Consider the following 17,940-nt stretch of genomic DNA (forward strand, 5'->3'; position numbering starts at 1 on the left):
GGCCAGCCCTATTTCAACACATGCTAAAATCCTTCTGTACCAACATCTCTTAGAAAGTAACTCTAACCAACTGCAGTAATTTCAAAATGTATTAGCACACTGATGCCCTTGCCAAAGTGCTGTTTAATGGCCTGTATCTCACACAATAAAGTAGGGCCAAGTTCAACACTCAACTTTGCTTTGGACTTGTATCTGTTACCATCTGTTGGTTCCCGGATCCTGGTTACATCATCCTTATTTTTACGTTAAACATTACCAGCAATGAAAACAGAATGGGGTGGGGGGGTTACTTATGTAGGGTAGGATGTTTTGATCTCCCACAGATTTGATGAAGTCTTATTGTCTTTCTTTTCAGAAATCCTAAAAAACAAAAACAGGAAGCTGTCTTATTAAGAAAGACCTTCAACTTTACCATGAATCAAACAAGGAAGAAAAATTCCTCAAATGGAGAAATATGCCCCAGATTTGATTTGCCAACAAATTCCTCAGGGGTTCAAAACTCAGGTCCTCCAAAGCTGCAAGCAAAAAAAGAGAATGAGGACCTTAAAACAGCTGGTTCTCAGCCCAGGGAAGGGTGGCAGAAGACAGCCACCTTAGACACTGGTAAACTTCTGGCTGCTACTATTTCTTTGTTTTTTAGAATAATGTTTTCTTCTAAAGAGATCTTGTGTGCTAAACTATAATTAATAATGGTCTTTGTACTGAACATATATTGTTATTTAAATGCTTTTAGAGAGTTTGCAGTTTTATTTTTAGATTATAAAAGGCAATATAACATACAGAAGGTTTAGAGAGAAATCCCTAATTTCCTTTCATTATAACACAAATAATTTTAAATAATTTTTTATTAGGATATATTCATAATATGGGAGGGGGATTCATAGTGACTATTCCGATTAGACTTATAGTGTACATTATTTACATTGCCCCCATCGTTAATCCACCTCAGCACCCTCCCCACCCCTGCTTAAAGCAAAAGCAAAAAGAGGTTTCTTAGTTCTGTTTCATATAGATATATGAAGTCCATCTACCATATACAGTCACCTTAATCTCCTTAGTTCACCTTCCACACACTGTACCTATTTTACAGTCCTGGTTTTCATTATTAATATTTAAATTGATGTTCAGAAGGCTGTCTCAATGCATGCCCTCTGTGGGTGTATTTTACTTTGGTCTGTTCAACCCCTTCCATTACTCTCCCTTACTCTTTTACTTCCTATCCCACCCCCTATTTTTCAACAGTTTTTAATACACATCCTTATATCTTCTACCTTCACATATCATGTTATGTGATATGACTGATGCGCTATCATTCTCTTTTCCTTTCCCTCTTTCCCCAAGTTCCATAGAGTAGTTGCACTGTTCCAAATATGTTCTACAACTGAGTTTGTACAGGATCATGCTTGTTTTTGTGTATATGTTTATCTTTGGATCCATCTTCACATATGAGAGCTTTTGTGTTTCTGATCCTGGTTTACTTCACTTAACATGATGTCCTCCAATTGCATCCATTCAAACCACATGTCATTATTCCTTATGGCTGAGTAATACTCCGTTGTATATATGTACCTTAATTTCATGATCCAGTCATCAGTTATTGGGTACTTGGGTTGTTTCCAAAGCTTATTTATTGTGAATAGTGCTATGGTAAACATTGGTGTACAGTTGTCTCTACTGTATCCTGTCTTATGTTTCTTTGGGTAGATGCCCAGGAGTGGCATCACTGGATCATATGGCAGTTCTATCTTTAGTTTTTTGAGGATCTTCTGTACTGCTTTCCATAGTGGTCATACTAATTTGCATTCCCACCAGCAGTATATAAGGGTTCCTGTTTTGCCACATCCTCACCAGCATTTGTTGTTGTCATTACCCTGGATTATGGCCATTCTAACTGGGGTGAGATGAAATCTAAATGTTGTTTTGATTTGCATCTCCTTTATAACCAGGGAAGTTGAACACTTCTTCATGTATTTACTGGCCATTTGTACGTCTTTCTTTGAGAAGTTCCTGTTTAATTCATGTGCCCATTTCTTCATTGGGGTGTTGATTCTTTTGGGGCTGAGTTTTTTGAGTCCTGTAGATTCTGGATATTAGTCCCTTATTGGATGAGTAGCTGGCAAAGATTTTCTCCCATTCTGTGTGTTGTCTCTTGAGTCTGGTGACTATTTCCTTTCCTGTGCAGAAGCTCTTTAGCTTGATGCAGTCCCATTTGTTCATTGTTTCTCTTAGATGCTGAGCCTTTTGAATTCTGTTTAGGAAGTTGTTCCCTATACCTATATGTTCTGTTGTATTACCTACTACTTCTTGGAGTTGTTTCAAAGTTTCAGGCTTTATATTAAGGTCTTTGATCCACTTTAAATTGATTTTGGTACAGGGTGAAAGACAGGGATAAAATTTCAGTGTTCTACATGTGGATATGTAGTTTTCCCAGCAGCATTTGTTGAAGAGGCTGACTTTTCTCCATCATGTGAATAACACAACTGGGTTTTTTGAGATGGAGGCTTATGTCATTGCTCAGGCTGCCCTTAAACTTCTAGGCTTAAGTCATCTTCCACTTCAGCCTTCTGAGCAGTTGGGACTACAAGTGCAGGCTACTGTACCTAGCTCCCATAATTTCTGCAAGATTCTGTTCATTTTTTTCTCTTTTTGAATGCATGCATTTATATTGTCAACAAACATTTAAGTTCTTACTATGTTCCAGTCACCGTTTTAAATGTTACAAATACAGCCATGAAAAACAGGCCCTTACATAAACATAAAAATAAATGCAGCTATAATTACAGGTGGTGATAAGTGATATGAAGAAAAATGAAACAAGCTGAGGAGATGCAGAATGATGGAATGGGGAGCTAAAAAAAATAGACAGGTGACATTTGAGCAGAGATCTGGCTTAAATAAGCCATGTAGAATGAATGTGAAGCCAACACATACACACTGGTGGGAATAACCTTCCAGGCAAGAGAACTGTGTGTACAAATGCCCAGAGTGAAATCAAGCCCACATTGTTTGACAAGGAGCTAGGAGGTCCCTGAAGCTGAAGCAGGATGAGAGAAGTGGAGAGGGAGACAAGCAGGAGATGGCCAGAGAGATAGCTGGGACCAGAGAGGTGTTTTTGGTCTGTTTTGAATATTCATAGCAGTTTTATTTATTTTTATTTTTACGGTACTGAGAATTAAACCTTCTAGACAAGCTCACTACCACTTGAGCTCTTCTGCTTTCATTTATTGTTTAATTTTTGGTCTATTTTTGTGGGCACAAATTAATAATGCAAAGGAGTTTCATTGTGAGATTTCCATATGTGCACATAATGTAGTATGTCAAATTCACCCCCTCCATTGCTCTGTCTCATCCCCCACATTCCTCTGCATTTTCTTTTCTTTTCTTTACAGTTTTTAGTAGGTTTCCTCACACTACTTTTTACATAAATATAATGTACTTTGAGCATATTTACCCACTCTCTCCTTTTCCCCTTCCTCCTGCCCTCCTCTCCACTCAGTCTCCCTTTTACATAAATATCAATTTTTTGGTCTAGATTTTGCATATGAGAGCAGACATATATGTTTGTCTTTCTGAACTTGGCTTAGCTTACTAAACATGGTGATCTCCAGTTCCATACATTTTTCTGTAAATGACATAATTCCATTCCTCTTTATGGCTGAATAATACTCCATTGTGTATATATGCTACATTTTCTTTATCCATACATAGGCAGATTCCACAGTTTGGCTATTGTGAATAATGCTGCCATAAATATGGGTGTACAAGTAGCTCTCTTGTATTTTGACTTACATTTCTTTGGTATATGCCCAGGAGTGTTTAGCAGGATCATACAGTATTTCTATTTTTAGTTTTTTGATTTCCATAGTGGCTGCACTAGCTTACATTCCCAACAGTGTATAAGAGTTCTTTTTTCCCCATATCCTCACAAGCATTTGGTGTTTATTTTCCTGATGATGGCCATTCTGATTAGGGTGAGATGAAATATCAATGTCTTTTTGATTTGCATTTCCTTTATGGCTAGGATGTTGAACATTTCTTCATGTATTTACTAGCCAATTTGTACTCTTCTTTTGAGAACTGTCTGTTCCATTCATGTGCCCATTTATTGACTGAATTGTTTTTTCTTTTGTTGTTTAATTTTTGGAGCTCTTTATATATTCTAAATATTGTTCCTTTGTCTGAAGACTAGCTGGCAAAGATTTTTTCTCATTCTGTGAGCTGTCTTTTATTCTGGTACTTGTTTCTTTTGATGTATAAAAGCTTTTTAATTTGATGCAGTCCCATTCCTGAGCTGTTTCCTGAGCTCTTGGAGTCCTATTCAGGAAATCATTACCCATGCCTGTATCTTTTAGTATTTAGATCTTTGATTTGTTTTGAACTGATTTTTGTACAGGGTGAGAGATAGGACCTAGTTTCAGTCTTCCACATGTGGACTTCCAGCTTTCCCAACACTGTGTTGACTAGGCTGTCTTTTCACCAATATATGTTCTTGGTACCTCTGTTGAAAATCAGATGGCTGTAGCTGTGTGGGTTTATTTATGGGTCTTCAATTCCATTAGTCTACATGCCTGTTTTTGTGCTAAAGGCTTTTTCTGCATCTATTGAGATAATCACATAATTTTTTCCTTGATTCTGTTTATGCAATGTATTATGTTTTTTGATTTGCATATGTTGAACTATTCTTGCATCCCTGCAATGAAACAACTTGATTGTGGTATATGATCTTTTTAGTGTGTTGTTGAATTTGATTAGCAAGTATTATATGAAGAATTTTTGTGCCCTTGTTCATCAGAGAAATTGGTCTATAATTTTCTTTTTTGCCATTATTGTGGCTTTCTCTGGTTTTGGTATCAGGGTGATACTGGTTTCATAGAGTGAGTTTGATAGCACTCCTTTCCTTTCTATTTCATAGAACAGTTTGAGGGGCATTGGTATTAGTTCTTCCTTAAAAGTCTGGTATAATTCAACAATGATTCCATCTTGCGCTGAGTTTTCCTTTGTTGGGAGACTGCTTCAGTCTCACTGCTTATTATAGATTTGCTTAAGTAATTTAATACTCTTTGTTCAATTTTGGTAGGTCATAGATGTCTAGAAAATTATCCATTTCTTCTAGATTTTCCAATTTAATGAAATATAAGTGTTAGGGTGAACAAAAGGAAGCCATGTTAGAACTGGACCCCCTATCCCTTTGAAGGTGACTTACTGAAAACTCTCCACCCAACCCTAAAGAAAAATAGACATCCACCTTAAGCCATTTACTAGAAATTCCCCACTTGGCGCAGAAGGAATGACCCACCCATAAGCCATTATCTCAGGAGGGTCAGAAGGGCCATTGAGGATTAGTGACCTTCCTGGGGCTTCTCCACCCAACTCATAAATACCCCTAGTCTGTAAGTGCTGTGGGCTCCAGCTCTTTTGCTGGGGGCCCCTTCCGCAGGACTACTTCTCCACAATAAACCCTGTGTTGGTGTGTGAGCCATCTCCCCACCTATCCATTCCACACTTCTTTCATTTCTAACAATAAGTTTTCAAAATTTTCCCTAGTGATCCCCTGAATTTTACTGATGTTTGTTGTGATAGCCCCTTTTTCAGCCCTAATTTTATTAATTTGAGTCTTTACCCTCTTGCTTTTGGATAGCTTTGCTGAGGGTTTATTAATCTTAACTTTTTAAAGAACCAACTTTTTGTTTCATTGACTCTTTGTATTTTTTTTAGTCTCCATTTCATTAATTTCTGCACTGATCTTAATTTATTTTTCCATTTGGGTTTGGCCTATTCTTGTTTTTCTTAGAGTTTGAGGTACATTATTAGGTTATTTATTTGATATCTGCCTGATTTTTAAATTTAGGTGCTCACAGGTATAAACTTTCCTCTTAGCACTGCCTTTGTTGTATCCCAATGGTTCTGTTGTGTTTTCATTTTCATTTGATTTTGAGGGTTTCATGATTTCTCCTCTTATTCCTTCAATGTCTCACTGATTATTCAAAAGTCTCCATGTGTTTGAATATTTTCTGTAGTACTTTTTGATGTGGATCTCTAGTTTTATTTCACTGTGGTCTGATAAAATACAGGAAGTTATTTCAATTTCCTTGATTTGTTAAGAATTGCATTATGTTCTAAAATATGTATTTTGGAGAAAGTTCTACAGGCTGCTGAGAAGAATGTGTATTCTGTGGCTGATGGGTGAACATTCTGTAGATATCTGTTAACTCCATTTGATCAATAGTGTCATTTAATTCTGAAATTTCCTTGCTGATTTTTGTTTGAATTACTTATCTAGTGCTGACAGTGGGATACTGAAGCCTCTTACTATTATTGTCTTGTGGTCTATCCATGTTTTTATATCTGCTAGTGTCTGTTTTATGAGTTTGGGTGGGCAGATGTTTAGTGCATATATATACATATATATTTATTTACAATTATTCTATCATCTTGATGACTCGTTCCCTTTATCAATACTAAATGACCCTCTTTGCTTCTTCTGGCTAATTTTGGTTTGAAGTCTGCTCTGTCAGATATAAGAATACTCCTGCTTACTTTTAGGCTTCATTTGTTTGGAATATCTTTTTCTATCCTTTCACTTTGAGCTTTGCCAGTGAGGTGCATTTCTTATGGGTAACATATGGTGGTGTCTTATTTTTCAATTCCAGATAGACAGCTTTTGCATAGTTTTCATACCTTACAAATCCTTCCTGAGCTTACATGGAGCCATGATGCTACTTTTGGAACACATTACATTGCTGAATCCCAACATTTCTATATGGTGCTCATATGCATAATTTTCATAACTGCAGAATATCCCATTGCATGCATATGCCATAATTAATGAGTTTCTTTTTCCTCCTCCATTGAATGTCTTGGCTTTCAATCTCCCCTATTCCCTGATTTGCTGAATTTCAGCTAATTTTTTAGTATAGATTTCCAGAACAGGGATTAAAAATTCAAAGATTATGAGAATAAATATTGCCAAATCTTTCTCCGAAGTTATTTGTTATATGTGGTGTCATTAACATATTGTTCATCAGATTAAATGTATTCTTAAAACATTTTAAATTTTTTGTGAATCATGCACAAAAATAGAATAATATTGTCCCCATGATCACCTTCCTTTAGCAATTATCAACTTCATGTCAGTCTTATTTCATTGTCCTACCCTCACTTCTGTCAGGTTGTTTGGCATCAAATATTAAATATAATATCATTTTACCAGTATGTAGATTAAATGTATTTTTAAACATTTAAGAGAAAGTTAATGTCTTCCTTTAAAGGGAACAGATCATCTCTATCAGAAACATGTTCATTCTTGCTCTAAAGTATGATTTGGAGCTTAGGAAAGTAGTTTATGAATACCTGCAACTATGATTAAGGTAACAAGGCAAAGCCAAGCAGCTGGTCATCCCTGCATGGAAACACTGGCCACGTGAGTCATACTTGGTGTCTGCATCATCATTTCTTCCCAAATTCAATGCCTGTGAAGTGCTGTTGATTCTGCCTCCAAATGGCCCTCAATCCTAGTTCCTCATCTCCATTGCTGCTGTCTGGTTCCCTTTGACTGTTACCTGGTCCACTGCAATAGCTCCCTCACAGTTCTCTGCTCCAGGGCTACTCCCTTACTAACTTTCCTCCACTCTGTCACTGAGAACTGTTTCTAACCCAAATATGATGGTGTCCCTATCCTGCTTAAAATCCTTCACTAAGTCTCTCTTGTCTTGAAGAGAAAGTCTGCACTCACAAATATGACTTCTTACAGATTAGTCAACTATCTCTTCTTAACCTCTGGCTCCCTCTGACCTCCCACCACAGACCCATACTCATCTTGTACTCCTGATTTTACTTGCAATTCCCTGAACCGGTCATGTTCCCCTTGAGTGGTTCCCTATGTCCAGAAAGACCTTCTCTTGTGTCACCCTCCTCCCCTGGGCTGCTCCTGAATTTAACCTCCCTCCTGTCGACCCATCTGGTTGACTTCCATGCATCCTTAAGTGCAATTCAATACGACTTTCTCTTAGAAGCTTCTCAAGAGTCACCCACTACGCCAATACCAACCACACCTGAGGTTCTCATTGTCACTAAGGCGTTCTGCCACGTGCCCTCTGTGTGGTTCCACCATTGCAACCCTATCTTTCTGGTCTGTCTCCTTCTGTAAGAGGTAGCCCTTTGAACACAGGACCTTATTATCTTGGTTCCCTGGGCAGTACTACCCATGCTACCAACATGGAGTGATGTTTTGTGAAGCATTGGGGTTCTTGGTTATTAACAACCGAAGCCAACCCTGACAGATTTAAATTGGAAAGGAACTTAATGAGAAGACACAGCTGAGCTCACAGAATCACCCAGAGAATCAAGAGTTTCGTTCAGAGATAAAGTTGCCAGGAAGAGGCTTGGAATTGCACCAAAGAGCTGCTCCCATATGGTGAATTCTGTGCCCTCCACAGTGTGCCAGCCCTCCGCACAGACTTACAGCTCTGGCCCATCTGCTTTATGTACTGAGCCTGATATCCTTTGCAGAGAGTGTTCACAGATTAAAGTAAAAATTGAAATACATTGTTTTTGAAGAGATGTCCAGGGGTCTTATAAATTAGTATTCATTTACTTCATGTGTTTCCATAAAGATTTATCATGTTACTGAGCACAGTGGCACAAGTCTGTAATCCTAGCTAGTTGGAAGGCTGAGATCAGGAGGATCATGGTTCAAGGCCAGCCTTGGCAAAAAAGTTTGTGAGACCCCCATCTCAACCAATGGCTTGGTGTAGTGGTGCATGCCTATCATCCTAACAACACAGGGGAGCACAAATAGGACTGTGATCCAGGCTGGCTCCAGGCACAAAGCAAGATCCTTTCTAAAGGGCTATCTCTAAAACAATCAATGCAAAAAGGTCTTGTGGAATGGCTCAAGAGATAGAGCAACTGCCTACCAATTGTGAGACCCTGAGTTCAACCCTCAGTGCCACCGAAAAGAAAAAAAATTGTCATGCTGATTTATTTTGGTAACTGAGGAACTGTAAAGTCAATATTCAAATGTTTGTTCATTCAACAAATGTTTACCAAGTACCTCTCAACTCAAAGACACTGCAAAGTCCCCTGTCCCTAGGAGGCACCACTAAATTTCAGTCACTATGCACCAGAGAAATGAGTCAGGCAGGAAATACATCGATTCTGTAGTGAGCAAACCAAGACTCAGAATGAAGTGAGTGGTGCATCTGACAGCCCGTGATCTGAACCCAGTCTTCTGAGTGCTGCCTGGGCCTGTCAGTCATATCACACGCTGCAGAGCACCCATGTGTGTGCCAGACTGAGAAGAGTTGTCTGAATCTGACCATTGATAGGGCATTGTTGGTCCTTTGAGAAGTGATTTATTTGGATATCTGAGTGTGGCAACCAGAAAGTAGAGGGTTGACAATGAGTGTGGTGGAGAAGTTGGGCTCCAAGTACAAACTACTCTTTCTAAACATTTGACAGTATAGGAAATGATTGGGGAGAAAACAGAAGAAAGAGAAGGTTGGTGGGGCTGTGACTTAAGCATGATTGTAAGCTGGAGATTAAAAAAAAAACAAAACCCTTAAAACTACAGGGAGAAAGCAATGAGATTCAATGCAGAGAAATATTTTCAAATGCAAAAGCAACACACATGCACACATAATGGGTGTTGGAGCAAACTGTTCTGAGTTCAAATTCTGACTCTGCTTCTTACTATTAATTATTAGTCTAAGTTTCCAAAACTATAAGATAGTTTAACTGTGACGCCTATCATTAGGTTTAGACAAAATGTTCTGTTCTTGCATGCAAGTAAGAGGCAGTCCTTGCTTGTCTCTTACTCCACTCAAAATTAGTGTTGTCAGATAAAATACATGCAATATGGTACACACTAAAAAAATGATTCTGTGTTTATCTGAAATTTTTATTTTCACTTTTTAAAAAATTATTCATATGTGCATACAATGTTTGGGTCATTTCTCCCCCTTGCCCTCACCCCCTCCCTTACCACCCACCCACCCCCTCTTTCTCCCCCCCACCCCCTCAATACCCAGCAGAAACTATTTTGCCCTTATCTCTAATTTTGTTGAAGAGAGAGTATAAGCAATAATAGGAAGGAACAAGGGTTTTTGCTGGTTGAGATAAGGATAGCTATACAGGGAGTTGACTCACATTAATTTCCTGTGCATGTGTGTTACCTTCTAGGTTAATTCTTTTTGATCTAACCTTTTCTCTAGTTCCTGGTCCCCTTTTCCTACTGGCCTCAATTGCTTTTAAGGTATCTGCTTTAGTTTCTCTGCATTGAGGGCAACAAATGCTAACTAATTTTTTAGGTGTCTTACCTTTCCTCATATCTCCCTTGTGTGCTCTTGCTTTTATCATGTGTGTTTATCTGAAATTTGAATCAAACAGGCATCCTATTTTTGTTTTTCATAAATCTGAGTGCACTACCCCAAATAAAACACCTTGTATCCAATGTCATAATAAACATTTGCAGGCCAGAGTAAAAAGGTAAAATGGTGGATGGTGCTGCCTCCTACTGGTGAAATATGGTAACACCAACCATCCTAATAGATGTGCACCACCTGTAGTGGGTTTCTTAATGAAAACAGCCACTATAGAAAAATGAAATTTTATTATTCTTTTAATCTTTTAATCTAAACTTATTGCTACTTCAATCTACTGGTACCTATGTATTTCTTCCTAGCCATTTTTTGTCAGAGTTAGTAAAATACCACCGCACATTTGGAACTTAAAATTTTCTAATGGATTTCAATATATTCTTTCTGTATGTTTAAAATTACACATTTCCCTGGGCACCAGTGGCTCATGTCTGCTCATTACTTGTGAGGCTGAGATCAGGAGGATCATGGTTTGAGGCCAGCACAAGCAAATAGTTCATGAAACCCCATCTCAACCAATAGCTGGGAGTGGTGCCACACATCTGTCATATCAGGGATGGCAGGAAGTTTAAAATAGGATGATCTCGGTTCCAGGCTGACCTGGTCAAAAAGTGAGACCCTATCTCCAAAATAACCAGAGCAAAAGGAGCTGGAGGTTTGGCTCAAGTGGTAGTGGGCCTGCCTAGCAAGTGTGAAGCCCGGAGTTCAAACCCCAGTACTGCCAAAAAAAATTATACATCTTAACAAAACCACTTTAAAGTCACTGTCAGTACATGGCTGAGACGTGTTTCACATGTGTCTTACGGAAGAACTGGTATGTAAGAGGTGTGAATGATATCATAGCTTTTGTTATTATGGTGACACTGTAGTATGGTGGCATTACAGAGAAACCTGGTGAGGTACCACGTAAGTAGACCCTACTAACAGGAAGACAAATGAGGCGTTCTGAAGGCATTTTCTGACAGGAGTTGAGAAATTACAAAAGGTCCCCACACAATAGTCTCTCTGGACTTGTGTTTGTCAGTTGAATGGTCTAGGATCTGACCAGAAAGTTGGTTTGTTGCTGTTGTTGTATTGCTTTGGGGTTTTTGTGGGTTTTTTTTATGGTACCAGAGGCCTTGCACTTGTGAGGCAGGTGCTCTGTCGCTTGAGCCACTCTCCAGCCCTTTTTGCTTTATTTTTTGGATAGGGTCTCTTGATTTTTCCCCAGGTCAGCCTTGGACCATGATCCTCCTACCTCCACCTCCTGCCAGATTGGATTACAGGTATGTACCATCATACCCAGCTTGTTTGTTGAGGGGATTTCACAAACTTTTTGCCCAGATGGCCTTGAATAGCAATCCTCCTGATCTCTACCTCCCAGATAGCTGGGATTACAGACATGCACCACCATGCCAGGCCCACAACCAGCAAGTATTTTAATCATGCCTCATGGCCATCTGAAGTGCATTAATGGTGATCTCAATGCTTCTCCTCCTTACTTGTTTGGCTTTTAGAGGCAAACACTGTGCCTTCTCCTATTAACTGCACTTACCATAGGATCTGTGTTCTTTAAGCAGCCAGCATCTCAAATACTGCTGCCCAGGCACCCAACCCCATCTTCACGCTGAGAGGCCCAGAGCAGGCCAGGTTCTGCAGTGGCCTGTGTCTGAGCACATGGCATTAGGAACTGTGCTCAAGGTTTGTCCCCAGTCACTGCTTCCCCTTCTGAAGTGAGGCTTCACAAAGGAACCAGTCAGGGTCATTATCAGTCTTCAATGTAATCTGTCACTGACAGCAAATTCTTCTTTATTTTTATATAGCTGAGGCTCTCGGTTCTGAAATGGATTTGGGATCCAGGACGGAGAAAAATGATCAATTCTCACAGAAGCTGGGCAAAAAGGCTGTGGACAAGTGTCTAGACTTGAATAACTGTGGACTGACAGCGGCAGATATCGGGGAAGTAGGTCTGTGTACAGTTGACCTTGTACAGGGAATGCAGATTAGGCATATTCAAAAGTCTTCTGAGTGGTCCTGGTCAGTCTCAGAAAAGCCAGCTGTGCCATCATTTATAATAAATAAATAAATTGATTGATTCTTCCTCAAGCTTGAGTGTAGGAGATTGATTTGTTTTTATCCTAAGCAATTTTAGCTACCTAGTAAGTGCCTCTTCGTTCTTGGGAAACATCTGTTCCTGCAGATGATGCAAACTCATAAAATTCATCCATAAAACGGAGCCCTGCTGGGAATTTGAAGGAGTATCATGTTGTTTATTATTGTGGAATGAAAAGAATAACTTCCAGCAGTTATTGCTTACACCTTTCATAAACAAAAAGTATGCCTACACTTCTTACACCTGAGCAGAAGTTTGGCTGGAAGAACCCCCCTCCCCACACCATCTCTTTTACTGTTTCTCAGTACATTAAAACTTGAATCAGATTGTACGTATCTGCCAACAGAGAGGTATCAGGAAAACTGCATTTTGAGTGAGGGGTCCTTAACTAGTTGTCTTAGTCTATTTGAGCTGTTGGAACAAAATACTTTAGACTGGGTAATTTATAAACAATAGAAGCTAGTTCTCACAGTTCTGGAGTCTAGGAAGAGTCCAAAGTCAGTTTGATTTTCTCTATTGAGGGCTCACTCTTCTTCCTAGATGGTACCTTCTGTATCCCACAGGGGCAAACAAGCTCCCTTCAGCTGCTTTCGAAGGGCACTGATCCCAGTTGTGAGTGCTCCACCCTCACAATTTGATCGCCTCTTAAAGGCCCTACCTCTTAATACTGTTACATTGGGGATTAGGTTTTGAGGTATGCATTTTCGAGGGACGCACACATTCAGACTGCAGCAGTGTTTTAATTAAAATCCACACCGTTATATGCGGGACACCTCTCTTAATATGGTGGTTCTCCAGTGTCTGTAGTAGCCAAACCACTTGCAGAGCACATGGGAATACAGTTGCCTATGTCCAGCCCAAGCTTACTGGATCAGACTCTCAGAGTGGACCCCAGGTTTGTGCATTTTAATAGTGTATGAGACTCTGATGCAAGTTGAAATCTTACCACTGAGCTGTATTTTGTGTGTGACTGTGCATTTTCTTAATGAGATTACTAAAGGAAGGAGGCTTGATTTCCTTCATGCATTAAAAAAAAGTTGGAGTGGAAGGTTACAGCTGTCACCTCAATGTTCGGTGCTAGAAAAGCAAGCTCTAGTTTTTTCTTTTCCTTTCATGAAATTTTTGCCCTATGTATTCAATAGAGTTTTGTCCTTTATAAAGATTTGATTTTGGTGAATGGGGTGCAGTGGCTTAAGTGCTTTGAATACTGGTAGGAAAATAACACCGTTCTCACTGGTCACATGGTTTCAGAATCTTGGAGGGCTTGGAATTATGGTGTGTGGATCTGCAGGTGCCCAAATGCTGTTTCCAGGGCTGCCACCATTTTAGCCTTCAAGACTGGTGTTCAGAAGCAAGCAGGCAAAAATGCTTTGTCTCCTCTACTTGGGCATTTCCACTCTCAAGCCTTGTTGCTTCAGGAGATAAAGATGCTCTTTGAGTATCTTTGCCACAGACAGTAACTTTACTTTGAATGAACAGAGACTCAGACAAGGCGCCTTTGAGCTCTGAGCCTGGATCTTGGTCCATTCAAGTATAAGGTCCCAATGGCCATGTAAACAAGATAAAAAAGAAACAAAAAGGTACGGTTAGTCCACAAAGCATGTGTTAGGCCCTTCAGGATCCAATAGGGTGAGAAGTAAGGATTTCAGAGCGTTTTCCAGAATTAAAGGGGTGGTATGCATATCACAGAGCAGTGGTAGGAGCAGAAGCCGAATTATCACCACTACTATTGGGTTCAACTATAATAAAGAAAGTTCTAGAGAATCTTGTGGAGACACCACTATTTTCAGAATGCAATTATTTGGCAGAAATAAAAAATATCCTAAGAAACAGAGAAATTTAAATGCTGTAATTTCTCCAGCTGTCCAGAGACAGTTGAGAGATCCCTGCCTTGCTCAAAGTCAGCGTGTCAACCCTCTTCCTTTCTCTTACAGCACAAAGCTGTATCCTGTGCACATAGGTATTGAATTCTATTTGCTACAAATCACATTGCATATACAAATCTGCATTTTCTTCTATTCACTTCTAGTGTCTATGCTGCCTTTTCTCCCAGACTTGGAAGAACTAGATATTTCCTGGAATGATTCAGTAGGTGGGACCCTCCACTCAATCACTCACCAAATGTGTCTTGTCAGCAAGTTAAAGATCCTGAGGCTGGGTTGTTGCAGACTTACAACTGAGGATGTTCAAGCAATAGGTATGCTGAATGTTTCCTTTAAAAGATGGCTTCTCACATCAGGTTTTGTGGTTAACACCTGTAATCCCAGCACTCAGGAGGCTGAGGCAGAAGGATTGCGAGTTTGAGGCAATCCTGGGCTACATAGTTCATTTAAGATGCTATAACTCCTGGAGAATACTCATTTCAGTGAGGGACTCCGGGACTCCCAAAACTTTAACTCATGGAATGAATAAACAATGGTAGCAGTTCCTGCCAAGCAGTGGGCAGTGGCACAGAGGCTTCTGGAGCCAGGGGATTCTCCAGGGTCCTTTATTGTGCTATGGTTGACACTGTTCATTGAGGAAGTACATTTTCATGTGTGTTCCTCCACTAAGGCAGTCAAAGTCATTCCTAAGACTGATTGCTCCAGCACTTTCCCTGTTCCCTCCCAATCTCCACTCTAGTCTTGGATGCTTTCCTGTGGGAAATGGTTTCAGACAGGAAACGGCCATGTTTCACCCCTTTCTCACTGCAGCCCCTCTACTCTCAGAGGCTGTGAGGGATTAGAATTGCTGTGCCTGCAAATACAGAAACTCATCTAGCTGTGAGGGGCAGAAACTGGGTCCTTATCTTCTCTCTGTTTTTTGTCACCTAACACAGTACCAGCCCCAGCCTCCATTCTTCTTAAATAATGGTTGCACTGATTTCAAAATTAATTTCTTGCTTTTCTGAGAAATGATCAGCTGAATTTTCTGGCCATTTTGTAACAGGAGAAGCACTTGAAGCTACACCTGAACTTGAAGAGCTGAATTTGTCCTGGAATAGTAAAGTGGGAGGAAACTTGCCTCTGGTTCTCCACAGTTTCCAAAAAGGGAGTAAGATACAGAAGCTTGAGCTTGTGGATTGTGCCCTTACGTCAGAAGATGGAGCATTTGTGGGTAAGTGGAATTTGGAAGAGTCCTTCCTGGATTAAAAAAAAAATGTGAAGATGCTGTGATCGATAGCTTGGGACACTAAGTCAGCCGTGCTTTCTCTTACCCTGAATTTAAAGGGCGGCTCATTGTCCCCAGAGCACAAGAAGCTCACTGCCTCTTACTTGCCCCTGACTTCTCGCCTTGTGGTTTTATAGTGTTGCTACTGGCCTTTGGGTTTTCTTCCTTCCAGGTCAACTGCTACCGAAGCTGCAAAACCTGGAAGTACTTGACCTTTCCATTAACGGAAGCATCGGTGACAGTCTAGACAGTGTTGCTCAGGGTTTAAAAAGCACCTCAAACTTGAAAGTATTGAAGTTACATTCCTGTGGATTATCACAAAAGAGTGCCAAAATATTGGGTGAGTTAACAATGGTTGATCTTAAGATTTTATTTTTAATTCTGAAAAGGCCAGGATATATTAGGTATGATATACCTGGACACAGGGCAAAAAAAAGTTTTTATGATACTAAAGCTGGTGGTTTTCTGTTACTTTCGAAAACTTCAGCATTATTTTATGCTCAGTAGTAGGAAGAAATTGGTGTTGATAAAAAGTGCCTTCTGTGGTGACGATGGCTAACACTTGTTCCTCTGTGTTGACTGTCCTCATCATGGGAAACTACATCACTTTCTCTCCTTCTATTCCATCCGTCTCGCTGGCAGCTTGAGTAAGCCCACGATTCTACATAAACTCCAATGCTGGGCAGGAAGTTTGTAGTTAATCCTCCTTTTGACTTTAGTCATCACAGCGAATCCACTCAGCCTCCTTCTTCACTGCTGCCCCTTCCTTGCACCACTCCTTCCTACCGCCTGTGATATGTCAGAATGGGATTTTGACTTTCTTCATAGAAGCTGCTTTTTGCTACCTGGGTGAGCTGAGGAAATTAGACCTCTCCTGCAATAAGGAGCTGGGTGGAGGGTTTGAAGACACGCCTGCTCAGTTGGCCATGCTAACACATCTGGAAGTCCTAGATCTTCACCAGTGCTCACTAACAACCAACGATGTGGTGTCACTGAGTAAGTAAACGTCACAGAGCAAAGGAAAAGGTTTTGGAATAGGGCTTATGTTTGCAACTTGGAAACTTTGAGCTATACATTTATTTTTACATTTTATGAAGTTATTAGGAAAGTCCAATCATCAAAGTTCTGCGAATGCTCCAACAAAGTATTTGGCATGTACTGAATGTCCTGTAAATGCTAGTGAGTCTCATTCCCTTCTATACACATCTGAAAATGATAGGTTTGGCACTTGAAGGAAAAATGTTGGAATATATGTTACTGTTTAGAAATTAATCTTTAAAAAAAATAGAGCCAGTGGCTCATGCCTGTTATCCTAGTTACTCAGGAGGCAGAGATTAAGAGGATCACAGTTTGAGGCCAACCAGGGCAAATAGTTCAAGAGACCCTATCTCAAAAATACCCAAACAAAAAAGGTCTGGTGGGGTGGCTCAGGTGGTAGAGCATCTGCCTAGCAAGTGTGAGGTTTTGAGTTCAAACTCCAGTACTGCCCTCTCAAAAATACAAATGAATCTTAGTGTCACAAAGTCACCTATAAGCAGGTATGTATAGAGAGAAGATCAAAATGAAGGATATTGAGACTTTCAAACTACCAAGTGAATCCAAGCTACTTGGGTACAAATGAAGTTACAGAAAAAGAGACAGGAGGTTGTGCCTAATGTGTACATCACAATTGTGGGTAACTACACTTACTTTCCTACAGCCAACATAGTTCCAGAGTTGTAGCAGGTAATATAAATACAATTTCCCAGCAAACAGAACAGAGATTAAGAGTTTTATTCCATCCATGGCCATAATAAACCTTCAATATACATCTGGAATCTGATCACAGCTCACCATTCAAATCTCTACTTTCTTGGTCAGGCCCCTACCATCTCATGCCTTGATCATTGAAGGAGATCAGTGGTCTCCCAAATGGCTCCAATTACTCTATGCTTTTGTTCTTTCCCTCCCTTCTGCCATCGACCCCACTCTGGCCACACTGTCCTCACCGAGCCTCACACACACCAGGCTTGCTCTGCTCTGTGAGGAGTGGAGCGGTGGGAACACTTTTCTCTTGCTCTCTTCTGGATCATGGGCAACTCCAAGGCAGGGATGGGTCTTGTTCAGTGCCCGCCTCCCCCCTTGCTCAAGCACAGGCACCATTCATAGTTGGCACCCAATAAATACATGTTGAATATGTGAATGAATGACTAACAAGAATAAACACAATGTTTTCATTACTATTTTGGGAAGAAAACAGTACAGTAAGTTTATAGGTGTAACATAATATCTTTTAGATGTGCTAAATTATTTTCTGAGGCTCTTATTCCTTCACTTGGGAAA

At 40.0% G+C, this 17,940-nt stretch overlaps 1 protein-coding gene across 1 annotated transcript in view; it reads left to right on the plus strand.

The window, feature by feature from the left end:
• The first annotated feature begins 355 nt into the window (after nucleotides 1-355).
• The window catches only part of Lrrc31 (leucine rich repeat containing 31), a 41,276-nt gene continuing 23,691 nt past the window's right edge, over nucleotides 356-17,940 (plus strand). The window contains exons 1-6 of the mRNA XM_074075243.1: nucleotides 356-603; nucleotides 12,179-12,322; nucleotides 14,498-14,665; nucleotides 15,397-15,564; nucleotides 15,791-15,958; nucleotides 16,447-16,614. Of these exons, the coding sequence (XP_073931344.1) occupies nucleotides 414-603; nucleotides 12,179-12,322; nucleotides 14,498-14,665; nucleotides 15,397-15,564; nucleotides 15,791-15,958; nucleotides 16,447-16,614 (1,006 nt within the window). The 5' untranslated portion in view covers nucleotides 356-413. The remainder of the gene's footprint in view (nucleotides 604-12,178; nucleotides 12,323-14,497; nucleotides 14,666-15,396; nucleotides 15,565-15,790; nucleotides 15,959-16,446; nucleotides 16,615-17,940) is intronic.

The sequence above is a fragment of the Castor canadensis genome, chromosome 5 (genome assembly GCF_047511655.1).
Source record: "Castor canadensis chromosome 5, mCasCan1.hap1v2, whole genome shotgun sequence".
NCBI classification, from domain to species: domain Eukaryota; kingdom Metazoa; phylum Chordata; class Mammalia; order Rodentia; family Castoridae; genus Castor; species Castor canadensis.